General features: G+C 55.5%; 1 protein-coding gene across 2 annotated transcripts in view; it reads right to left on the bottom strand.

The window, feature by feature from the left end:
• Positions 1-1,009: 1,009 nt before the first annotated feature.
• KLHL18 (kelch like family member 18) overlaps positions 1,010-19,117 on the bottom strand; it is a 28,429-nt gene continuing 10,321 nt past the window's right edge. The window contains exons 2-10 of one of the 2 annotated variants that reach the window (XM_082323599.1): positions 15,392-15,522; positions 15,067-15,207; positions 11,920-12,118; positions 9,565-9,725; positions 9,118-9,254; positions 7,479-7,716; positions 5,788-5,892; positions 5,360-5,471; positions 1,010-3,734 (exon numbers count right to left, since the gene is read on the bottom strand). In XM_082323599.1, coding sequence (XP_082179725.1) covers positions 3,348-3,734; positions 5,360-5,471; positions 5,788-5,892; positions 7,479-7,716; positions 9,118-9,254; positions 9,565-9,725; positions 11,920-12,118; positions 15,067-15,207; positions 15,392-15,522 — 1,611 coding nt within the window. In that variant the 3' untranslated portion in view covers positions 1,010-3,347. The remainder of the gene's footprint in view (positions 3,735-5,359; positions 5,472-5,787; positions 5,893-7,478; positions 7,717-9,117; positions 9,255-9,564; positions 9,726-11,919; positions 12,119-15,066; positions 15,208-15,391; positions 15,523-19,117) is intronic. The other variant, XM_082323600.1, reaches the window with a different exon arrangement.

The raw sequence follows: 19,117 nt of genomic DNA, 5'->3' as shown, positions 1-19,117 counted from the left end.
GGAGCCGGCAGCCCCGGCGGGACCGCGGCGCCCGCCGCCAGCAGCACGGCTCCCAGCACCAGCGCCATGCGGCCGGGGAAGAGCCGGAGGACGAGGGAATCGGCTCGGCTCAGGGCCCCCCGCCTCGGCCGGCTTCGCCTCCAGGATAAACACCGGGCCCCCGCCGCGGCGGCGAAGGGATCGGGTTGCCGGTGTTTTCCTTGGCGCGGTGCGGTGGGATCTGGCAGGGATGCGGCGATGCCGGAGGCTCGGCAGGGCCGATTCCCCGCCGCGGCCCCTTCCCTTCGCTCGCTCCCAGTTTCGTGGCAGGGTGGTACAACCGATGGTGCGGGATCCATCCAGCCACGCACACCGTCCCGCTCCTCCCGAGCCGGGAGCCGGGGCATCCTCCCGGCTCCTACGGAGAGAAAAACCAGGAGCCCCCTCCCCTCTCCCTTTTTCTTTCCAGTTTTTGGGTTTTTTTTTAAATCCCTCTCGCTCTGCTCAGAGCTGAGATTCACCTAAACACCCCGTCCCCAGGGGGAGGTCAGGCCGTCACACCCGCACCCCTCCCCACCTCGCCCAAAGACCCCGCACCAACCGGCCAGGGGATGAATTTCTCTTGGTTTTAATATAAAAAAGGTTAAGTGAGAGTAAAAGCGCCCTTTGGGGGGGCCGGGGGTCGGCGTGCGCGGCGGGGAGAAGCAACGTGGCGAAAGCCCCCGGCGCGAGGGCAGGGAGGGCGGCGTGGTTTGCGGACGCGGAAACGTGCCGCTATTGCGAGGATCTTCGATGCGTTTTGCAAAATTTTGAGGTTTTCCTTGAATTGGAGGACGTGGGATTTACCGAGGATTGCACCCAGCGGACCAACGCTCTCCCACGAGTTCCCGGTCCCTGCGTGACCGGGGCTGGTTCCCCCAAAATTCAGTAGTTTTCTGTCCCCTTACGGACACCGGCAGGCGAAGGGCCGGGAGCTCCCCTTTCCCTTTGCTTCATCCACGAAGGAAAAGCAAAGAAATCCCTGGGGAACGAAAGCCGGGGAGCGCGAGCAGCGTGGCTGGGGGACAGCCGAGGCCCCAGGGCCACCGCGCCGCTGGGCACCAGTGCGGGAGCCCGCGGGGCACCGGCGGCCCCGGCTGTAGCAGGCCTTTAAGCCCCTGCTCTTCCAAGGGTATTGGATCCGATATTTGCGTCCTTACGGACATGAAGGCCCGGCTGGGAGGGAGAAGGGACGCCAGACGGGACGAGGGCACGCCGGGAGCGCGGCCCCGCGCTCGCCGAAGCCGCCTCTGCGCAGGGCGGCCATCGGGACGCGGCCTGGAGAAGAGGAGATGCTCCGGGGCGGGAGACAGAGGCAGGTCCGAGGCTCGGCGACGCTGGGGAAGCGGGGCAGGGAGAGGGGAACCCACGGCGCCATCCTTCCCCCCGAGGGGACGGCGGCCGCCCCTTCCGCAAAGACCCCGCCGCGGCTCCAGCTCCGTTATTTCTGCAATTCACAGCCCGAAAAGCAACTTCGCTTTGATTCCAATGGTGGTTTTTTTTTTTTTTTCTTTTTCCTTTTTGAAGAGTCTTAGCAGCATGGAAACCCCGAATGAATTCCCCCTCCAGTGAACCCGGCCGTTGATGTACACGGAGGAAATAGATATATACCGACAGATCACATCGATAGCCAGATATGCTCATTATATAGATCTAAAATATACATAGTACCTGAATATATAGACATCCACATATACACCCAAAGTTAAAATCCCGAGCGGTGCTGGGAGTCAGGTATGAACAAGCAGGGGGGGCTGGATTTGGGGGCCGGCTCCCCCCGCCTCGGTGCAAGGTGGGGGACAGGAGCTCCGAGCCCCCCGAAACACCGGGATCGGGCGGGACAAAGCGGGAAGATTCCCCCGTCCCTTTGCCGCTGCCGGCGGGATTAGTGTCGAGTTCCCGAGCAGGCAGGGCTGGCAGCAGCCCCTGCCCGTCCCTGCCCGCGGTGAGGAGGTATGGCTTTGCCGAAGGGCGGCCCGGGAGGAGACGGGGGTGGAAGAGAGCGCCGGCGGGATGGCGGGTCGCAGTCATGCAGGAAAAGCGCTGAAGAGCTGGCGCAGGCAGGTTGGGCGCAGGCAGGGAGCCGCCGCGCTGCCTGCACCCCGCTTCACGGCAGGCGGCTGCTTCGGCCCCGGCACAGAAAGTTTCCCGGCACAAAACCCACCGCAAAGTCCTTTACCCAGCGTGGCAAAAGGGAAAACACCCAAAGCGCGGATCTCACCGCTGCCACAGCGCTGCCAGCTCCGCCACCGCGTGGTTTTGGCCCTGGCCCTTCGCAGGGACGCTCGCCCCGCGCGGGATTTCTCTGCCTGCGCTGCCCGAAGCGGCTCCCCGCACCGGCACAGCGGTGGCCTTCCAGAGCTGACAAATCCAACACATATTTTTCTTGCCCCTCCTGAAAGATCGTGGCTGCGCTCTACTCCACTGCCTCTTAAGCATCGACTTTGAAAATATATCGATATTTAATTTACAGGACAGCTTTAGAATTCACACCTTGGCCTATTTCCCATTTTGAAATCCTGAGTGTTGCTTAGTGTCATTTACGTTCAGCCTTCTCCTCCAAAGCTTGCCTAAACCATTCGATGGTTTAACCGCCCCGTTTTCCTCTTCCTAGTTTCTCCATCGTGCGGCTCTTGTGGAGAAGTTTTCCCCATCGAGCTGAGGAAAGCACAGCTCCGCTGCGAGAAGCCAGCGGTGCCTTGTGTAAGCAGCACCTTAAAACGCAGAGCCTGGATGCGGTCCGGGAACCGACGCCGGTGGTTTTTTTTCCGTTGTGGTAAGTGGGGTGGGAGCCGCCCGCGCCCGGCAGCAAGCCACCGCGACACCCGAACACGCCTGGGGTATGGGGGTCGCTTTGCTGCTGAGGGACGGCGCAGATGTATTTCCAAAGTCATTAAAAGCGGCCGTTTTTCTGTCGCAATGAAGCCTGCCTCCCTCCCCCGGCCTACAACGGCACTTCCCAGAGGTGCAGCCGAAAGCGGACCGCAGGGCTATTGGGAAAACCAACGGCGAGAGGAAGGATCGGCGTAGCCGCAGCTCCCAGCACCGGCTAACGGGCGCCGGGCAGGTCCTCGCTCGCACCAGCACGTAGACGCACTGGATTTCAAAATGTCTGAGCTTTCGGGAGCCCTCAGCCCAAAAAGCCAAGGGTGGGGATTGTTTTGTCAAGGTGTTTTTTTGGTTTTTTTTTTGTGTGTGTGTGCGCACGTTTGTGAATGAGACTTGAGCACCTGGAAACGCACCTCTGCGGCTATCGCACCACGAAACCCTCTCTGCCCCTCTCCCCAGATTGTCGTTGAAAAGACAGCCCCCCCCCAAACGCTTTCTTCTCAGATGGTCAGGAGAGGTACGCAGCCCACGCCAACCCCTCCCTCGTGGCACACCATTGGGGCCATGAACGTCCAGCGGTTTGTCTCCGGGTCGTACATTTCTACCGAGCTGAGGTTGGACTGTCCGTCGTAACCCCCCACCGCGTAGAGACGGCCACAGTTCGCAATGAGGGAGACGCGGCTCCTCCGGGTGTTCATAGGGACGATCAGGTACCACTGATCCGCCATGGAGCTGTAGACTTCGGCGATGCTGAGGAAGCCCGAGCCGTCGTAGCCTCCGCAGACGAACATCTTGCTGCCCAGCGAAGCTGCTCCGTGGCGGCAGCGCTTGTTGAGCATGCTGGCCACCGGGTGCCAGCTGGCCGTGTGATGGTTGTAGTACTCCACCTGCAGTCACAGAGAGCGCACGGCCTCAGGGGACGCTCGCTCGGGACCCACCGCGCCGCACAGAACGCGCCGACTGTCGCAACATGCAACCGCAAGCCGGCCGGGGGAAGTTGGGTTTTGTTTCTTGATTTCATACAATCATATTTCCTATCGTTATTAAGCTTTTCCAACATCCCACATCTCACTAAGCCATTGCGTTTCGCCCCGCTCCCTCCGACCTCAGCCCAGTAACTTGCTGGTGAGCGATGGGGAGACTGCTCTCCCTGCCTGATCCGCTGCAGAGACCACAGCAAATGCAGCTTTGAAGACGCTCCCCCTACCTCTCTCCCCTTTCATCGGCTTCTGCGTGGTGTTTGAAACAGGTACCTGAGCCTCAGCACCAAAAGGATTGAGCCCCTTTCAATTAAAAGTTCAATTGCCGCAGGATTGCGTCTTGATTTCAAGGTATTAATTCTCCTCACGCACACAAGATCGGGCTGCTGCCCCAAGGCAGAACCTGCCAAAGCTCTGTCAGACCCCAGAGGTGCACGACCCAAGGGGTTAACGATCCCCTACGTCTCCCCTCGCCCTAAGTGAGGCTCCCTGCTCTCTCCAGGCAGCAGATTTCAGCTCCAACACTTCAAACTTTCCAGTTTCTCACGTCGGACAACCACCGCTCCCGACGCAGTTCAAGCCTACGTCCCGCACCCCATGGCAAAGGGTCGGGTTTCTCCGCACAGTAAACTCTTCTGCTGTCAGAAAAGGCTGACATCTCCTCCCTGTGTATTTGTAGAAGAGCTGTCTGGCACCTCAGGGGGGAAAACAAAATGGTGGGTGGATTTTTTATCCCTCACGTTTCTAGAGAGACCAGGAGAGGGACCCTTTCTGCAAGGGCTCCTGCACTGCCCCGAACTTGTCACGCTCAGGAACGTGCTCAGAGCAGCGGATTTGTAGTTCTTGGCTCTGGGGTGCTTCAGGCTGCAGACAACAGCCTGCCCCGAGCTGCTGAGCAAGGCAGAAATGGTGATTGCTACTCCCAGCAAACCCTTTATTACAAATTTCTGAGACCTAACTCGGATACGGCTCCCTGCGTCCTCGCTCCCGAGCAGATTAACGAGTCTTTTCTGTTCCACAGGACGTTTTTCTTTAGAGAAGAGGCAGAAAACTGAAACGCAGAGCAGGTGGAAGAGGGCAAGTGGCCTCGTACCACCAACTCCCCCTGCTGTGAGGCTTGTTTCAAAGCCGAGCTGTTTCTGAAACTGAAGCCATCAAACAGGCACAGAAAGCAGAGGTAAGAGCCTGACATCTGGGATACTTCCGAGCTCAAGGAGATGCAACGATACGATCATTTAAAAAGCGAAGGAAGCAGGGAGACAACAAAATGGGCTAACTCAATCCTTTTGGTGCTGGGGAACAAGAGCAGCACTTCCAGTCCAGTCCCCAGTGGGCACCTGGCTGGCTCGTTTCTTCCTGAGCAAGAAAAGGGCCCTGGAAATGACTGAATTTGGTGGTGCAAGCACTTACGGCACTTTGGGCGCACAAGGAACGGGCACGGAGCCTTCCCAGCCCCGGCCTGACCTTTCGGCTCCCTGCAGTAGATGCATTTCTGCATGAGGCTTGCAGGAAGCCGCAGCCCGCAGACTTACGCTGTTGAAGATCTGTAGGCCGTCGTGCCCTCCCGATACGTAGATCCGGCCCTCGAAGACGGTGACTCCAGCGGCGCTGCGGTTGGAGCTCATGGGGGTCACCACTGTCCACCTGGCCGGGAGAAGGGAGAGGTCAGCAAGGGCTCCCGCGGGCACGGCACGCACACAGCCCGCGGATTATTACAACTCGATGGGATTCTCTAGGACTGGCATCCAGGAACTCTCCTTTTACCACCTATTTTATATAAACCATGGTTTTGTTCGCTTGCATCCAGGTAAACTCTTGCGAGGAGGGATGCTGCTCCACTGTCAGGACATAAAGGCTTTTCCATGTTTCTTTTATAGCCCGGACGCCCAGCGGTGCCACGGCACGGCACGACCCTAGCAGCAAACAGAGGGATAAACTTCAGGGGATGAAGAGCTCTTACTTGTTCGTTTCTGGAGAATAGGACTCCACGGAGTTGAGGGATGAGTTTCCGTCGTATCCACCGCACACGTAGATCTGGCCATCCAGCACCACCGTTCCCATGGCACTGCAACGGAGAGCAGGACCCCGTGAGACGGCCGCAGGCGCTGCCGCACCGGCCGTAACATGGTAAATCTGCACCGCCTGCCTTGCCCGCTGCCTGCCATCGCCTCCTTCATCCCACCGAACCTCCTCTTCCCCTCGCTTCACCTCCAGGCTGCTCAACCGCTCGATCCCACCCAAGCTCCGAGCATCACAGATCACGAAAGATGCTTGCGGCATAAGCAAATCCCATTTGACCCAGATCGTGGGTCAAAATCCCAGCAATTCCAGCTTTCCTTGAGGGATCTCCCCGCTGCTGCTGGTGGGAGATAGCTCTGGTGAGGGGCATCAATCCTCAGTGATAAAACCCCAGCACTACAGCCGGAGCTGAGCAGTTTGTACAATAACTGACATTTTCCTCCACACAATTGCATCCGACGCCTGTTCTGCTTGGCTTCAAGGCAGAACAACCCAAGCGTGGAAGAGCAACTGCCTCTCGCCGTGGGAAAAGCTCCCAGGAACCTCATTGCTATGGAAAACATGAGTTTTTCCACTACAAATCGGAGCCTTGTGCCCAGGATTTCACGTACTCAGCCACTCGCAGCGTGCTCTTCCCAAGAGATCGACGTCTCGGACCACAAAAAATAACCAACCCAGACAAACCACCACAGCAAAGCTTGCAGAAAAGCGAATAATTTAACAACTCTCAGCGGCCAGGCATGAGTGCAAAGAAAACCGCAGCAGCAACTCCGGAGGCCAGGAAGATGTTTGAACATGGAAGCAGCTACCGTGTTGCGGCAGGGAGGACAGGATGACCACACAACTTAATAGGTGGCTTTTCAAAATAACGCGGGGTAACCTCCCGAACCCAACCACAGAATGATCTCCAGGCTGGTCGTGAGCTGCGCAGCTCCGTTCAAGCACAAACACTTTCTGCTTGGCTGTAAACTCCTCTCCCTGGACGATAAAAATAGCCCTCTCTTTCCCGGCTGCGATTCTCTTATGCTTTTGGGTAGGGAAGGAAGATGCCAGCGCTGGGCAGAGCTGGTGAAATGGGTTTACTCGACTCCTAGCAGCACAGGAGTTTCCTACACGGTGCTCACCAGCGCTTTACCTACCATCTGGTATCGCAGCATGAAGAAACGGGGCTCTGCCCACCTCCTTCGGGACTCCAGTCCTCCTTACAGACCTCACCCGCAGAACTTTATCGCTCTCTTTTAGTTTGCTTTCACTCCTTGATGCCACCAAAACTGAGAGACCTCTGTAGCTTAGAGCCCACGCTGCTCAGCTGCTTTTTGCTTACCGAGGTCTTAACGGCTTTCCTTGTAAATCAATGCTGGGATGCTCAACTTTGTTGAGCTGCTGACAGTTCTCCCCTCTTTCCAGCAAGCCGTGCCCAGACTCAGCACAACCCGCCTGCCCCAAATGCCGCCAAGCGAATCCCACCTGCTTCCACGCTGCTCCGCTCCTTTTCCTTTTGCTCCTTCCCCACACCTGACCTTCTCATTTGGCATCCACCGCCACCCAACACCTCCAGCCTTCCTACAACCTCATTTTTCCCCCCGCCTCTCGCTCCAAAGGTCCCCTTCCCACCGAGCGAGCCACACGTACCTTCGCTTGCTGTTCATACTCTCCACTTTGGACCAGGAATCCATCTCCGGGTTGTAAACCTCCACCGTGCTCAGCCTTAGCTGACCGTCGTAGCCGCCGATGGCGTAGAGCAGTCCGTTCACCACCGCTACCCCGACTCGGCTCCGGGCCGTCGTCATCGGCTGGCACTTCTCCCAGCGGTTGGCAATGGGATCAAAGACTTCCACCACATTCAGTGAGTCACCTGCATAAAAGTTTGCTACTCAAATTAAAAGAGGGAGACCCGATAAAACACTGTTCTAGCAAGCTTGCCTGAAGCAGAGGCACGCGAGGGATAAGTGGTGGCTGCTTTGACCCCAAAGATGGGGCTGACACAGGGACTTTGCCTGCTCTTCTCTGGGAAAACGGCCAGGATCTCACACATCTTATTCCAGGATCTCACACGTCCTATTCCGGGCTCCCTGCTTCCACACCAAAGTCAAGTCAGAGGCATCTCCCAGCCACATACTCACCCGCAACGAGAGCCTGCTCTGAAAAATTCACATCGACTGCACTCCACAACGCAAAAAGATTGCGGAGCGTTTCACAGCTTGCCTGTGCTCTGCACCGCCAGACTTGACAAGTCCTAGGCTGCGGGAGCGGGGCCTCTTATAACCTCCAAGGGGCAGCAGAGGCTGCAATGTCACATCTGTCGGTGTCGCTGCTTGCTGGGAACGCAGCTTCTCCATGGGATAAGTGATAAATCGGCCGTGTTGTGGTGTGGCTGGGGCATGAGGCAGTGCCTGGCACCCACCTGCTATTCATAGAATCATAGAATCGTTTGGGTTGGAAAAGACCCTTAAGATCCTCGAGCCCAACCGTTAACCCCGCGCTGCCAAGGCCACCACTAACCCATGTCCCCGAGCACCACATCTCCCCGGCTTTTCAATCCCCCCAGGGATGGGGACTCAGCCCCTGCCCGGGGCAGCCTGGGCCAGGGCCTGGCAGCCCTTTGGGGAAGGGATTGTTCCTAACACCCACCCCAACCCTGCCCTGGCGCAGCTTGAGGCCGTTCCCTCTCGTCCCAGCGCTTGTTCCTGGGGAGCAGAGACCGACCCCCCCGGCTCCAGCCTCCTTTCAGGCCGTTGCAGAGAGCGATGAGGGCTCCCCTCAGCCTCCTCTTCTCCAAACTAAACAACCCCCGAATATTTAATTTTAGGAGCTGGGGTTGTATTCACGCCCGACATCCCAGGTTAACCAGGCTGTTTTAGGCCCCGACAGATAGTTTCACCAACGCTTTCCATCTCCTTTTTACGCTACGGCTAGGGTCGCGCCAACGCATTGCGTCTGCACGTGTGATCCCACAACCCCACCACCATCACCTTGATATCTCCGAGTTCCGCTGGCTGCTACAGGCAAGGACACCATCCTCAAAATGCTGATTCGTTAAGGTACGCGAGAACAGCTGTCCTAAGTAAACCTGACCTAGACAGAGTTTCTAGATGGAGGATGTTAAACTACGGGCACAGCCACCTTGAGCATTTCAAGTGGAAGGGTCAAAGCGCTGCGCAGAGGAGGAGAAACCGCTCAACGCTTCACGCGAGGGAAGTTCACGAACCCATCGTCCTACCCAGCAAACTACGCTGCTCTCTCCACCGCGGGGAGCGGATATGCAAGGTACCTGCTGAGTTCAGGCCTCCAACAGCGTAAATCAACCCTGCGATCGATGTACAGCACCGAGGACGGGTCTTGAACGCTGGGAGGTGCGGCCGGCGCTCTGGCATGAGGTGATAATCTTTTGCCTCGTCAACTAGATCCCTAAAAATCAAAGCCAAATAGTTAAAGAGCTCGGTTATATGATATGATGAAATCCGACTGTTTTAAGTCAGGCGAAGATTTAAGCAACTGACTTTCCCCTTCCATGGCCAATACTTCTAGAAGGCAATACAGCCCTGCCACCAGGTTAAAAATCGAGGATGGTGCTTTGTTTTTTTGTTATGCGAGGTGCTCGTCCACAGAAAGAGAGAATTTCAGTCTCCGAAACTGCTAAACCACGTTCCTGCTGCCTCCACCCCACTGAAAGCCACCCTCCCCTGGGTGGTTTTCTAACCCCACGTCCAAGCCTCACCTGCATTTGTGGCAGCAGCGAACCAGGTCGTCTTGCTGCACGCGGTCAGTGAGAAACTGAGGTCGACAAAGGGGTAGGCGGATTTTGGACAGGAGCTCGGGGAGGAAGGACTCTCTCTGGTCTCGGTCATACCGTATCCAAGCTAACGCAGCTTCAAACACCTACGGAAGAGAGGCACGGGAAGTTGGAGTTTTGGGGTTTTGTTGATTTTTTTTTTGGTAAGTTCCTATGGCTGCCCGTTGTCTGATGGAAAAGAAATATTGACGATGATCTTCCCCTGATCTCAGATGACACAGTTTCAGGACAGAACGGCGATGCTCTGCGCCGCACCAGAGGGCTCTCCTGTCGCGTGATGCTCGGGTGGCTTGGCTTTGGCATTGCTTTCCCTGCTTCCGATCAGTCTGCAACAACGCTGATCTGTTGTCCCGTGGGACGGTGTCTGGTACGAACATTTGCAGGGGGATGAGGGAGCCGGGAAGAGAGTTTTGTTAGGGGAGGTGGGACAGAACGCAAAACCTTGTTTAGGTAGTGTCAAAAATCAGCAGACCGGGGAAAAAGAAAAGAGGACGGTGCTGCTCTACGAAAACCAGAAGACAGTTTTGACGAGAGGGATCCGTCTGTTAGCTTTGGATAACTACGCCACAGATGCCTAGAGCTGAGCTGGGCTCTAGGCTCCCTTCGCAGGCGCTGGAGAGGCAGAGCTCTTCCAAGCGCAGCTCACCTGCCCTGTTTTGGATGACTCCAGATGACAAGAGGAGCCTGGTGACTAGTTTAGTGGGAGACAGGCACTCCTTGGGTCACAGGACACAGTTAACGCCCGAGCTGGGTTGTCCTACGCTCTTATGCTTACATGCAGCTGACTACACTCCAGTCCCGTCGCTGTCGCCCAAGGCGGAGCTCCCGCTGAGCACGGTGTCCCCAGCAGTGGCACTGAGCAGGGGACGTGCTCCCAGGCCAACATCGCACACCGCAGCCTCATCCCTGCTCACAGGTTCAGCTCCGCGAGATCACAAACCCACAGCGGTCTCCCACGAGCCGCAGGAGAACGGGTCACTGTGGTCACGGCCACCACCTCGCAGGACAACCACTTTCCTGTGATTGTAGAGAAAAGTCCCACTTTTCCAGCAGTACCACTGACCCGAACAAAATTATTAAGTCCTCCTTTTACGGCGGAGATCCAGAGTCTCTCACATCGCCTCTCCTGAGGCTTTCAGTGCAAAAGTAATTCTTTAACATCACCGTGGTGAGCTTAAAAAACAAAAAACCAACTTACTTCCAGACTACAAGGTGCTTTATAACCAGCAGGTAGGCTGCGCTGCACTAAAATACTGCCGTTTCTGAAGAAGGGGCTGGCAGCTGTCAGGGCACAAGGAAACATCACCAGGGACAGACTCTTTGGATTCCTACCTGCTCCACAAAGGATCCACTTGGGAAAAACCAGCAAGAGAAAAATTTGTTGTACGATACAGCAACGCGGCTGGAACGTGAAGCAGGTTTGCCTCCCTTCCCATTTCAAGGGCATTTCAGACAGCCTGATTAACCAAGCACTCTCTTACCCTACACGGAGGTAGCTGTAGGTCTGCTTTTCGTTTGTCACCTCCTCAGAAAGAGCAGGACGGATTTCCCGCCTCAAGGACAGGTTCTGCTTCTCCTGCAGACTGTCAGCCCAGCACCGATGGATTCGCAAGGCTGTTGAAATGTCCTACAGTTGCTCAGCCCTGCTTTCTGTTTTTTTTCTAGGAACAAGACAATCTAGAGGAGCCTCCTGATGGGAAAGTCAGTGGAACGTTTGTTATAAAATGCTGCACCGTGTGGATGCGGTGCTTAGGGACAGGTTTTAGAGGTGGACCAGGCAGTTGGGTTAACGGTTGGACTCGATGATCTCGGAGGTCCTTTCCAACCTTAACGATTCTATGATTCTGTGATCCACTTCTTTCCACCTCAGGAGCACTCGGGACTGGAGCATAAGCTCCACGAGGAAGCTACCGCCCACAGCCGCAGCCTCTCCTCCCCAGGACTTGCTGACAGTAAGGAGCACAGCTGAAGGTCCTCAGGACCCACCAGGTTCCACCTCTGTCACCGATGACTCAAAACACCTCAAAGCAATGTTTTGCAAAATCTACGGTCCGAGAAACTCTACATTTCTCAGAGCAAGGTAACGCTGGCAGCACAGACAAGAAGCGGGGCTCAGGGAGTCATCGTAGCTCTGTCTAGCACCTCTTAGCGTCCCCGCTGTGCCAGGACATCTCAGCTTCATCCAGAGCAGGAATAGGTTATACCCCATTCCACTCCCAAGCAACCAAAAACCCTCCAAAGGAAGCAGTACCTCTGCCGAGACCCGCACCAGGTACTCACCTGCTCTTCAGACTTCACGTTGAGCTCATCCCTAGAAATGAGCTCCAGGACGTCTTCAAAAGGCAGCGCCAGGAACTCTTCGGACATGGATACCTCCACAAAGTGCTGATGAATGAAGCTGTTGGCAGCGTCGTAGAGCACCGCACACATCATGGTCTCTGCAAACTGCCGCACTCCCAGGCAGTTCTTAGGGTGAAGCCTGGGACAGGGGGGAAAAGGAGAGCAAAAGTAACGTCAGTTTAACAGAAGGACAGAAGAATTACCAACAGGTTCAGTAAAGCAACGCAAGCCTCGGAGGATATGGGATGCAGTGAAAGCCACAGCTGTGTCCTCTTCAACGACGGCAGGTTCCAGCTCACCGATAAATGTGTCTACACAGAGACATGGTGAACCCACAGCAGAGCCAGAGGATGGAAACCACACTTAATCTCTCCCGAGACCTGCCAAGGAGCCGCTGGACAGACTCAGCTGGCTCTGCGTGAAGGCTGCAGGTTGTCAGCCGAGGGGAAGCGTGAGGCTCTGCACAGCAACCCCGCCTCCCACACCTCGGGGTGCCTGGCCTGTGCATCTAGCACCTTCTTTTTTCCTAACTCCAGTATTGGACAAAGCTGGATTCAAGCACATTGCGCAAATACCAACCATCCTTCTCCGTTTTTCATCTTACATCTTTTCTAAGTACTACGGAACAGCATCTGTTACAGCTTCATAAAGCCATTTCCTAAGATTAAGGAGGCTTTATCACCAAAAATGCTTTTGCAACTGGAGGTTAGACATTGAGAAGCAGATCCGAGCCTCTCTCCAGCACAAACGGCCACTGCATGACGCTGTTGAGTGGCCTGAAGAAGCTGGAGAAGACGATATTCATTACAGCCGTGTGCTCTACAGAAACAGGTATGTGTCCTGGACGCTCCTGTCCCAACAAGAAGCCCTGCCCAGTACAGGCAAGCCGCTGTTCAACAAGAGCCAACAGTTGTGTTGTTTTGTGGCGTTAATCATCAGACACTAAACTAAATCCTACCTATACGGAGAGAATACCTTGGGCTCTGGTGGTTTCAGTGTCTAACGGTCTGCAAAACCCAGGCTCAGCTGTTTGCAGCAGCGTCCAGATGCACGCGAGGACGTGACACCGCTTGCGTCCGCTTTGGGGAAAGCGGCAGCACTATGGACCTGTCTGTGCGCAGGAGCCTAAAACCACCCCAAATCTTAATTCCATTTAAGAACGAGGGCTCTGCGTGCATGCTCCAGCTCTTCAGGATGGTCAGAGTCCACCAATTTTCTTGTTATTAATCAAAACTGACAGGACTTAATTTAGGACACCCAGTTGCTCCTGGTAGATTTGGGAGAACCGTAGCAGCTAAATCTGAGAAACCAGATCACCTCGCTTAATCTAGATAGAGATACAACCACCTCAAGCTAGCAGGGACTCAAAAATCAATGCAACCCGTCTCCTTCCAGCTCGGTGTCATATCCAGTACCTCAAATAAAACGTTTTTGCAAGAAAAATGAATACTCTGTAATCTTACATAACTTGATTTTAAACAAACTGCAGAAAGTCAGGATGCACACGGGACTGAAAATTGAGATATCTTAAACACGGAGGAAAAACATTTTTTTTCTCCCCGACCCATGGTTTTAGGATACCTCTATTCAGAGGCAAATTAAAATAACTGGCCGAGATGTTCCATGTATTTGGTAGGTATGTTTAATATCACGCCACAAAATACACTGAACAGCTGCAGAGAAATCAAGAGGGGGAATGAACCACGTAAGACTCCCTGGCACGATCTGAAAACGCGTCTGGTACGTTTCCAAAGAACGGCCCAGCTTTTCCGTTTCCAGATCCTGCTGCTGGAACAGTCGCGCAGCCCAACACCAGCCAGGGAACTGAAAAACCTGGGACCAATTTAAGGCTCTGCCACAGCTTCCCGTCCAGCTCCTTGGCCGAGTCCCTTTGTTCCTCCCCCTTACACACGCAACAGCAGAAAGGGTAGTTACTGCCAGGATGGGTCTGTGAGCGGTAGAGGCAGTCACGCACCTCTGTGATGGGTAACGGGCTAGCTAACTCTTAAAAAGGGAAATGTTCGCTCAGTTTTGCTCTAGGGATTAATTCCCATGGCTGGCCAAGGCCTTATATTGTGTCCCAGCTGTAGCGTCTCACCAGCCAGATAAATTATTTTATAGGCAATGAGACTGGCGAGTCTCGGGAGACACAGACCTGCTCATCATGGATGCCATCCAGAGGGACCTGGGCCGGCTGGAGAGGGGGGCCTGGGTGAACCTCATGGGGGTCAACAAGGCCAAGGGCAGGGTCCTGCCCCTGGGTGGGGGCAACCCCCGGTGTCAGCACAGGCTGGGGGATGGGGGGGTGGAGAGCAGCCCTGCCGAGAAGGACTTGGGGGTGCTGGGGGATGGAAAGCTGGCCACGGGCCGGCAATGTGCGCCGGCAGCCCAGCAAGCCAAGCGTCTCCTGGGCCGCATCCCCCGCAGCGCGGGCAGCGGGGCGAGGGAGGGGATTCTGCCCCTCTGCCCCCTCTGGGGAGACCCCCTGGAGCCCCGCGTCCAGCTCAGGGGTCCTCAGCACGGGAAGGACATGGAGCTGTGGGAGCGGGGCCAGGGGAGGCCACCGAAATGCTCCGAGGGTGGCCCAGCTCTGCTGTGAGGGCAGGCTGAGAGCTGGGGGTGCTCAGCCTGGGGAGGAGGGGGCTGCGGGGAGACCTCACTGCGGCCTTGCCGTGCTTAAGGGGGGCCGACAAGAAAGGGGGGCACAGGCTTTTTAGCAGGGCCTGTAGCGATAGGACAAGGGGGAATGGTTTTAAACTAAAAGAGGGGAGATTCAGACTGGATATAAGGAAGAAATTTTTTACAATGAGAGTGGTGAAACACTGGCCCAGGTTGCCCAGAGAGGTGGTCGATGCCCCATCCCTGGACTCATTGAAGGCCAGGCTGGACGGGGCTCTGAGCACCCTGATGTGGTTGAAGATGTCCCTGCCCATGGCGGGGGTGGGACTGGGTGGCCTTGGAAGGTCCCTCCCATCCCAAACCGTTCTGTGATGATGCTGGCAGGAGACATCCCGCTCCCTCCCAAGCCAGACCAAAACCTGGCTGCTGTTGGGGAGCAGTAAGCACAGCCGAAAGACGGCCCCTTACCTCTCTCTGAGGAAAGTGCAGCAAGCGTCTTTGATGTTCTGCAGCTGAAGGAAACTTGCCCCCATCAGCAGAGACTGGACATTCTGCTGATCTATTGCCAGGTGACCGTTGTAGGCAAAGTTGATCAGAGCCTCAAGTGCACTAAAAAAAGGGGGAGAAAGGGTAGAAAATCCACTGAATTCAAGCTAGCGTGGGACCTTACTGACAGAAAAACATCTCCTAGTGCCATTCGCACAGAGGGTAGGCTTTCAAGCCTCGCACGCACAGCGCCGAGGCCTGCGGAGTCCCCTCTGGATATCCTCGCTCGCGTGCCTTGGGACGTTACCTGGGATCCATCCCCTGCATGACAATCTCATCCTGCTTGCACTCCATCATGTCGTTGGTGAACATGGCGTGGAAATACGGGATAGAAGCTGCCAGCACGATCCGGTGAGCGCTGAATTTATGGTCCCCTACCTAAAAGGAGAGAAAAGGGGAAGGAGGGAAGGTCAGCACCAGCCGCACCGTCCAGACGGTTCGCCGTAGCACGGCTCCGCCAGCCCAGCAGTAACCGAGGGCTGAAAGTTGGACAATTTCCATGTGCAAACAGGACAGCAGCCTGTCTCTTGAATTCAACCTTTTGAATCCCATTTTCCAGCCTCATAAGCCACCGCGAGCGGTCAACCGGGCAAAGATAAAACGTTATTACAGTATTGTCGTCTCCAGATTGCTAACAGAGAACGGCCAGGTCCACAAATCAGGCATTTACACACATCAACTCTGCATTCAACTGCACGCACAGGTTTCAAACCCAGATCTGGTTCCCCCCCGCTGCTCAGGGTATAAAATGCTCCCCCGTGGCGCTGCTTCAGATAACGCGCTGCCCCTAAGAGCCGGCGATCACCGACCGCACGTCGCCCGTCCGATCCCGGGACGCCCCGAGCACAGCCGCGAAGGCTCAACCCAAGTCCTGGACCGCAATTATTCTGCGGCACTAAAAGCTGGGCGACGCGGCCGCCCGTCTCCTCCTCCTCAGCTCTTCCTCTGAGCCGATGGCTGGCTTACAGGTTAAATCCCACGCGCTTTTCTTCTCGGCCAGCCATCACGTACCTTCAGCTTACGCTCAGAGCCGGTCACCTTCGCCGTAACCTAGAGGCTGACGGGCTCGTCTTCGTTAAACCTCTGCAGGTTCACTTTCACCAGCTCTGCTCTACCTGCTGACGTTTAGGTCCCCTGCAGAGCCTGCCCGAGCCATACGGAGCGAGGCTTGGAAGGGGCTTCTTGCGTCTGATGCCAGTTCTCACTCCTGCGGACGTTATCCAATATTTTATCCCCTTCAGAATTACACAGGGCTTTGCTCTGATTACTTCTCTCTGTTGGGTCAGAGCTTTTTTTTTTTCCTCATTTCCAGGCTATCCTGACTCATAGCAGTCTATGCCCATCCGAGCTTGTGCAGAACTGCCCTTTTCCCTCACTTAAGCAATATTTTCCCTTTTGAGCTTAGTTTTGCTGGGACAAACAAGCTGGCACAGCAGGTCCTCTACTCTCCAGGTCATCCAAGAAGCCCTCCTCTTCTCCTCTGCACTCCTCTACAAAAAGCTTCATCACCCTTTCATGTCTAGGCAGTTTATTAACAAAAATGTTGTTTGCATTCAGGGTTTTCATGGTTCCCGACAGTGCCTTGCCTCTCCCTCTAGGCCCAGAGCTCTCACACCCAGTAAATACGACTTGCTGGGAATTTAGAAAGCAAAATTCCTGACACATTAAAAAAAAAGAAAAAAAAAAAAAAAAAGAGAGGAACTGGGCACTATGCAAGATGCATAAGCAAGCGGTGGGATTTTTTTTTTTCTTTTTAAACAAAAGTATACTCATCTACCACAAATGCTGTTACAAGACTTTTTTAAAACCAGCTTGACCACCCAGCTGCTCGCCGAGCGTGCCTGCCCGCACGGCCACCGGGACTCGCAAACATTTAGCGTGTGGTCAGCTCCCGGCGCTGCGAGCCTCGGGTGCAGGGGCAAGTCCGCTCTGCCCGAGCTTCCCAATTTAAAATCGTGCTGCAAACATCCAGTTAAACTGCTTCCAAGGTTTGCTCCAGCCTGGCAATGGCAGGGCCACTTTTGGAGAGCCTCGCCGCTGTCCTGGTCACCTTAGGGGTGGCTGAACCCCTGCCCACGCCGTCCCCTGTGCCTGGATTAGCCTGCACAAACCCCGCTGTCCTGGAGTTTGCGGAGTTCCCAATGCACAGAGCAAAAGCAGCGAGTGAAATGGCATGGACTATGGCAGCTCATGGGAAAAAACCTCACATATATACTTGTACGGTGACTTGTCAGCTCGAGACGGGTAAAGCCCAATATCAATCTCTTCTACTGACCACAAGCCACATGTAAAACATCTCAAAGGCTCCAAGGCTTTAGCGAGCTGTGCTAAAAAACCCGAGCAAATACTCTGCTGCTCTGTTCCCTTCTCTGCTAACTCAGCCACTAGTTTATCTCGTGCTTTACCTCCTCTGCAGAAGGAGACGAGCTCCCGAGACAGCCGAGCAGGAGCCAGACCACAGTGGAGAAAGAGGCAGGAATAAGAGGGCTTGCTTGGCAGCCGAGGGCTAAGGTGATGTCCCAGGGGAGAGAGGGAAGAAACAGAAAAGAAGACGGTAAGGAAAGCAAGAGGATGGATATTTTACAGCAGGTAAGGACAAGCATGGAAGTTAAGACAACGGCTCTACCAGTGCTACAGCAGCAAGCACTGGACCACGGGACGGGCACGGCCCGGGCTCCCTCAACGTGCGAAATCACCATCAGCTTCCTCGTGTGCACGCAGCGGGACGGGGAATCTCTGGCAAAAGGAGCTGAGGCTGCTCGGGCTCGCAAAGGAGCCCACGGTCAAGGAGGGGACGGAGCTCAAGGCCAGAAGCCCCAGCCCGCTCTGAGCAGCAAACGTTTGCAGCGCAGGGTTCCCCACCCCGACTTTACACAGCCTCTTGTCAGCGAGCGCAAACTCTGGCCCGGCCTCTCTAACACAAGAGGTTTAAAAATACTTATAAATAACACCGAGTTTAGTGAGAAAAGCTCGTAAGAGGAAGGAAGCGATTCAAGAACCTGCGCGCCCCTGAAAGCTGACAAAACCTCACTGTGTCCAGGGCTGCGGGGTTTTCGTTTCCTTACTGCGCGTGGCTAACTGCCAAGGCGAGCACACGAACAACGTCGCTTCTGTTCGTCTCTCCACGTAAGCCAGCGGCCAAGGCGCCGCTCGTGAGAGAAGCACAAGAGGGACAGGATTAGGACAGGTAAAGAAGGAGACGTGGGTGCCGAAGCTCTTCGTTCGGGACTTCTCGCTGGGGAAAGGTTTACACACGACCAGCCGCCACCTGGTTGACCGCGATGACTAACTCGCTGCTCAGCCTCTCCACGTTCCAGCCCCGAGGCTCAGAAACGCCGGACCTGCTCGGCAAGCTCCGCGTGCTCCGGCGCTTCCCGGTCCGTTCCTATCCTGTGGATGAAGCCACTCCGTGCCCGCAGCAGCTGCTCCTGGCCCAGCCCGACGAGGAATAAACACCGGCGGAGCTAACGAAATGGGTCTCGTTATTTACATACCTTAACGCCGTACCTCTCGCGCGTCGCACGCAACGCCCGCCAGCCTGGGACGTCTCGCAGACCTGAGGACTCCGGCAGCTCGGCGGCAGGACCTGGCCTGTCCTTGTTACTCCCCCAGCTCCTCACCGCCACGCGCAGAGGAAGGTCTAAGCGTTCCCAGCGTCATTTCGGAGCTGGGGGACTGACGCCGCTGCTAAAGCGACAGATATACGCCCGCAGGTGAAGCCTGCAGCACTGGAGAGGTTTGCTCCTTGGTCAAGGGCAAAGGGCTGATTCAAACCTCCAGGCTATTTTATTTCACGTGAGATGCATTTCTTCTTGAAAATATTCTTTTTTTTTTTTTTTTTGCTGAAAATGTTTTCAACTAAAGGGCAGAGGACTGCGGTGCTGGGAGTCGCTGACCAGGAGTGCCCAGCTTCTGCAGGGAAACCCCTTCCCAGGTGTCTCAAACGTCCCAAAACACGGGAAAGCTCCAGTTT

This window comes from Platalea leucorodia (assembly GCF_965183815.1).
Source record: "Platalea leucorodia genome assembly, chromosome: 1".
Lineage (NCBI taxonomy): Eukaryota > Metazoa > Chordata > Aves > Pelecaniformes > Threskiornithidae > Platalea > Platalea leucorodia.
Note: the sequence above shows the minus strand (reverse complement) of the source record. Positions and strands in the feature narration are given on the sequence as shown.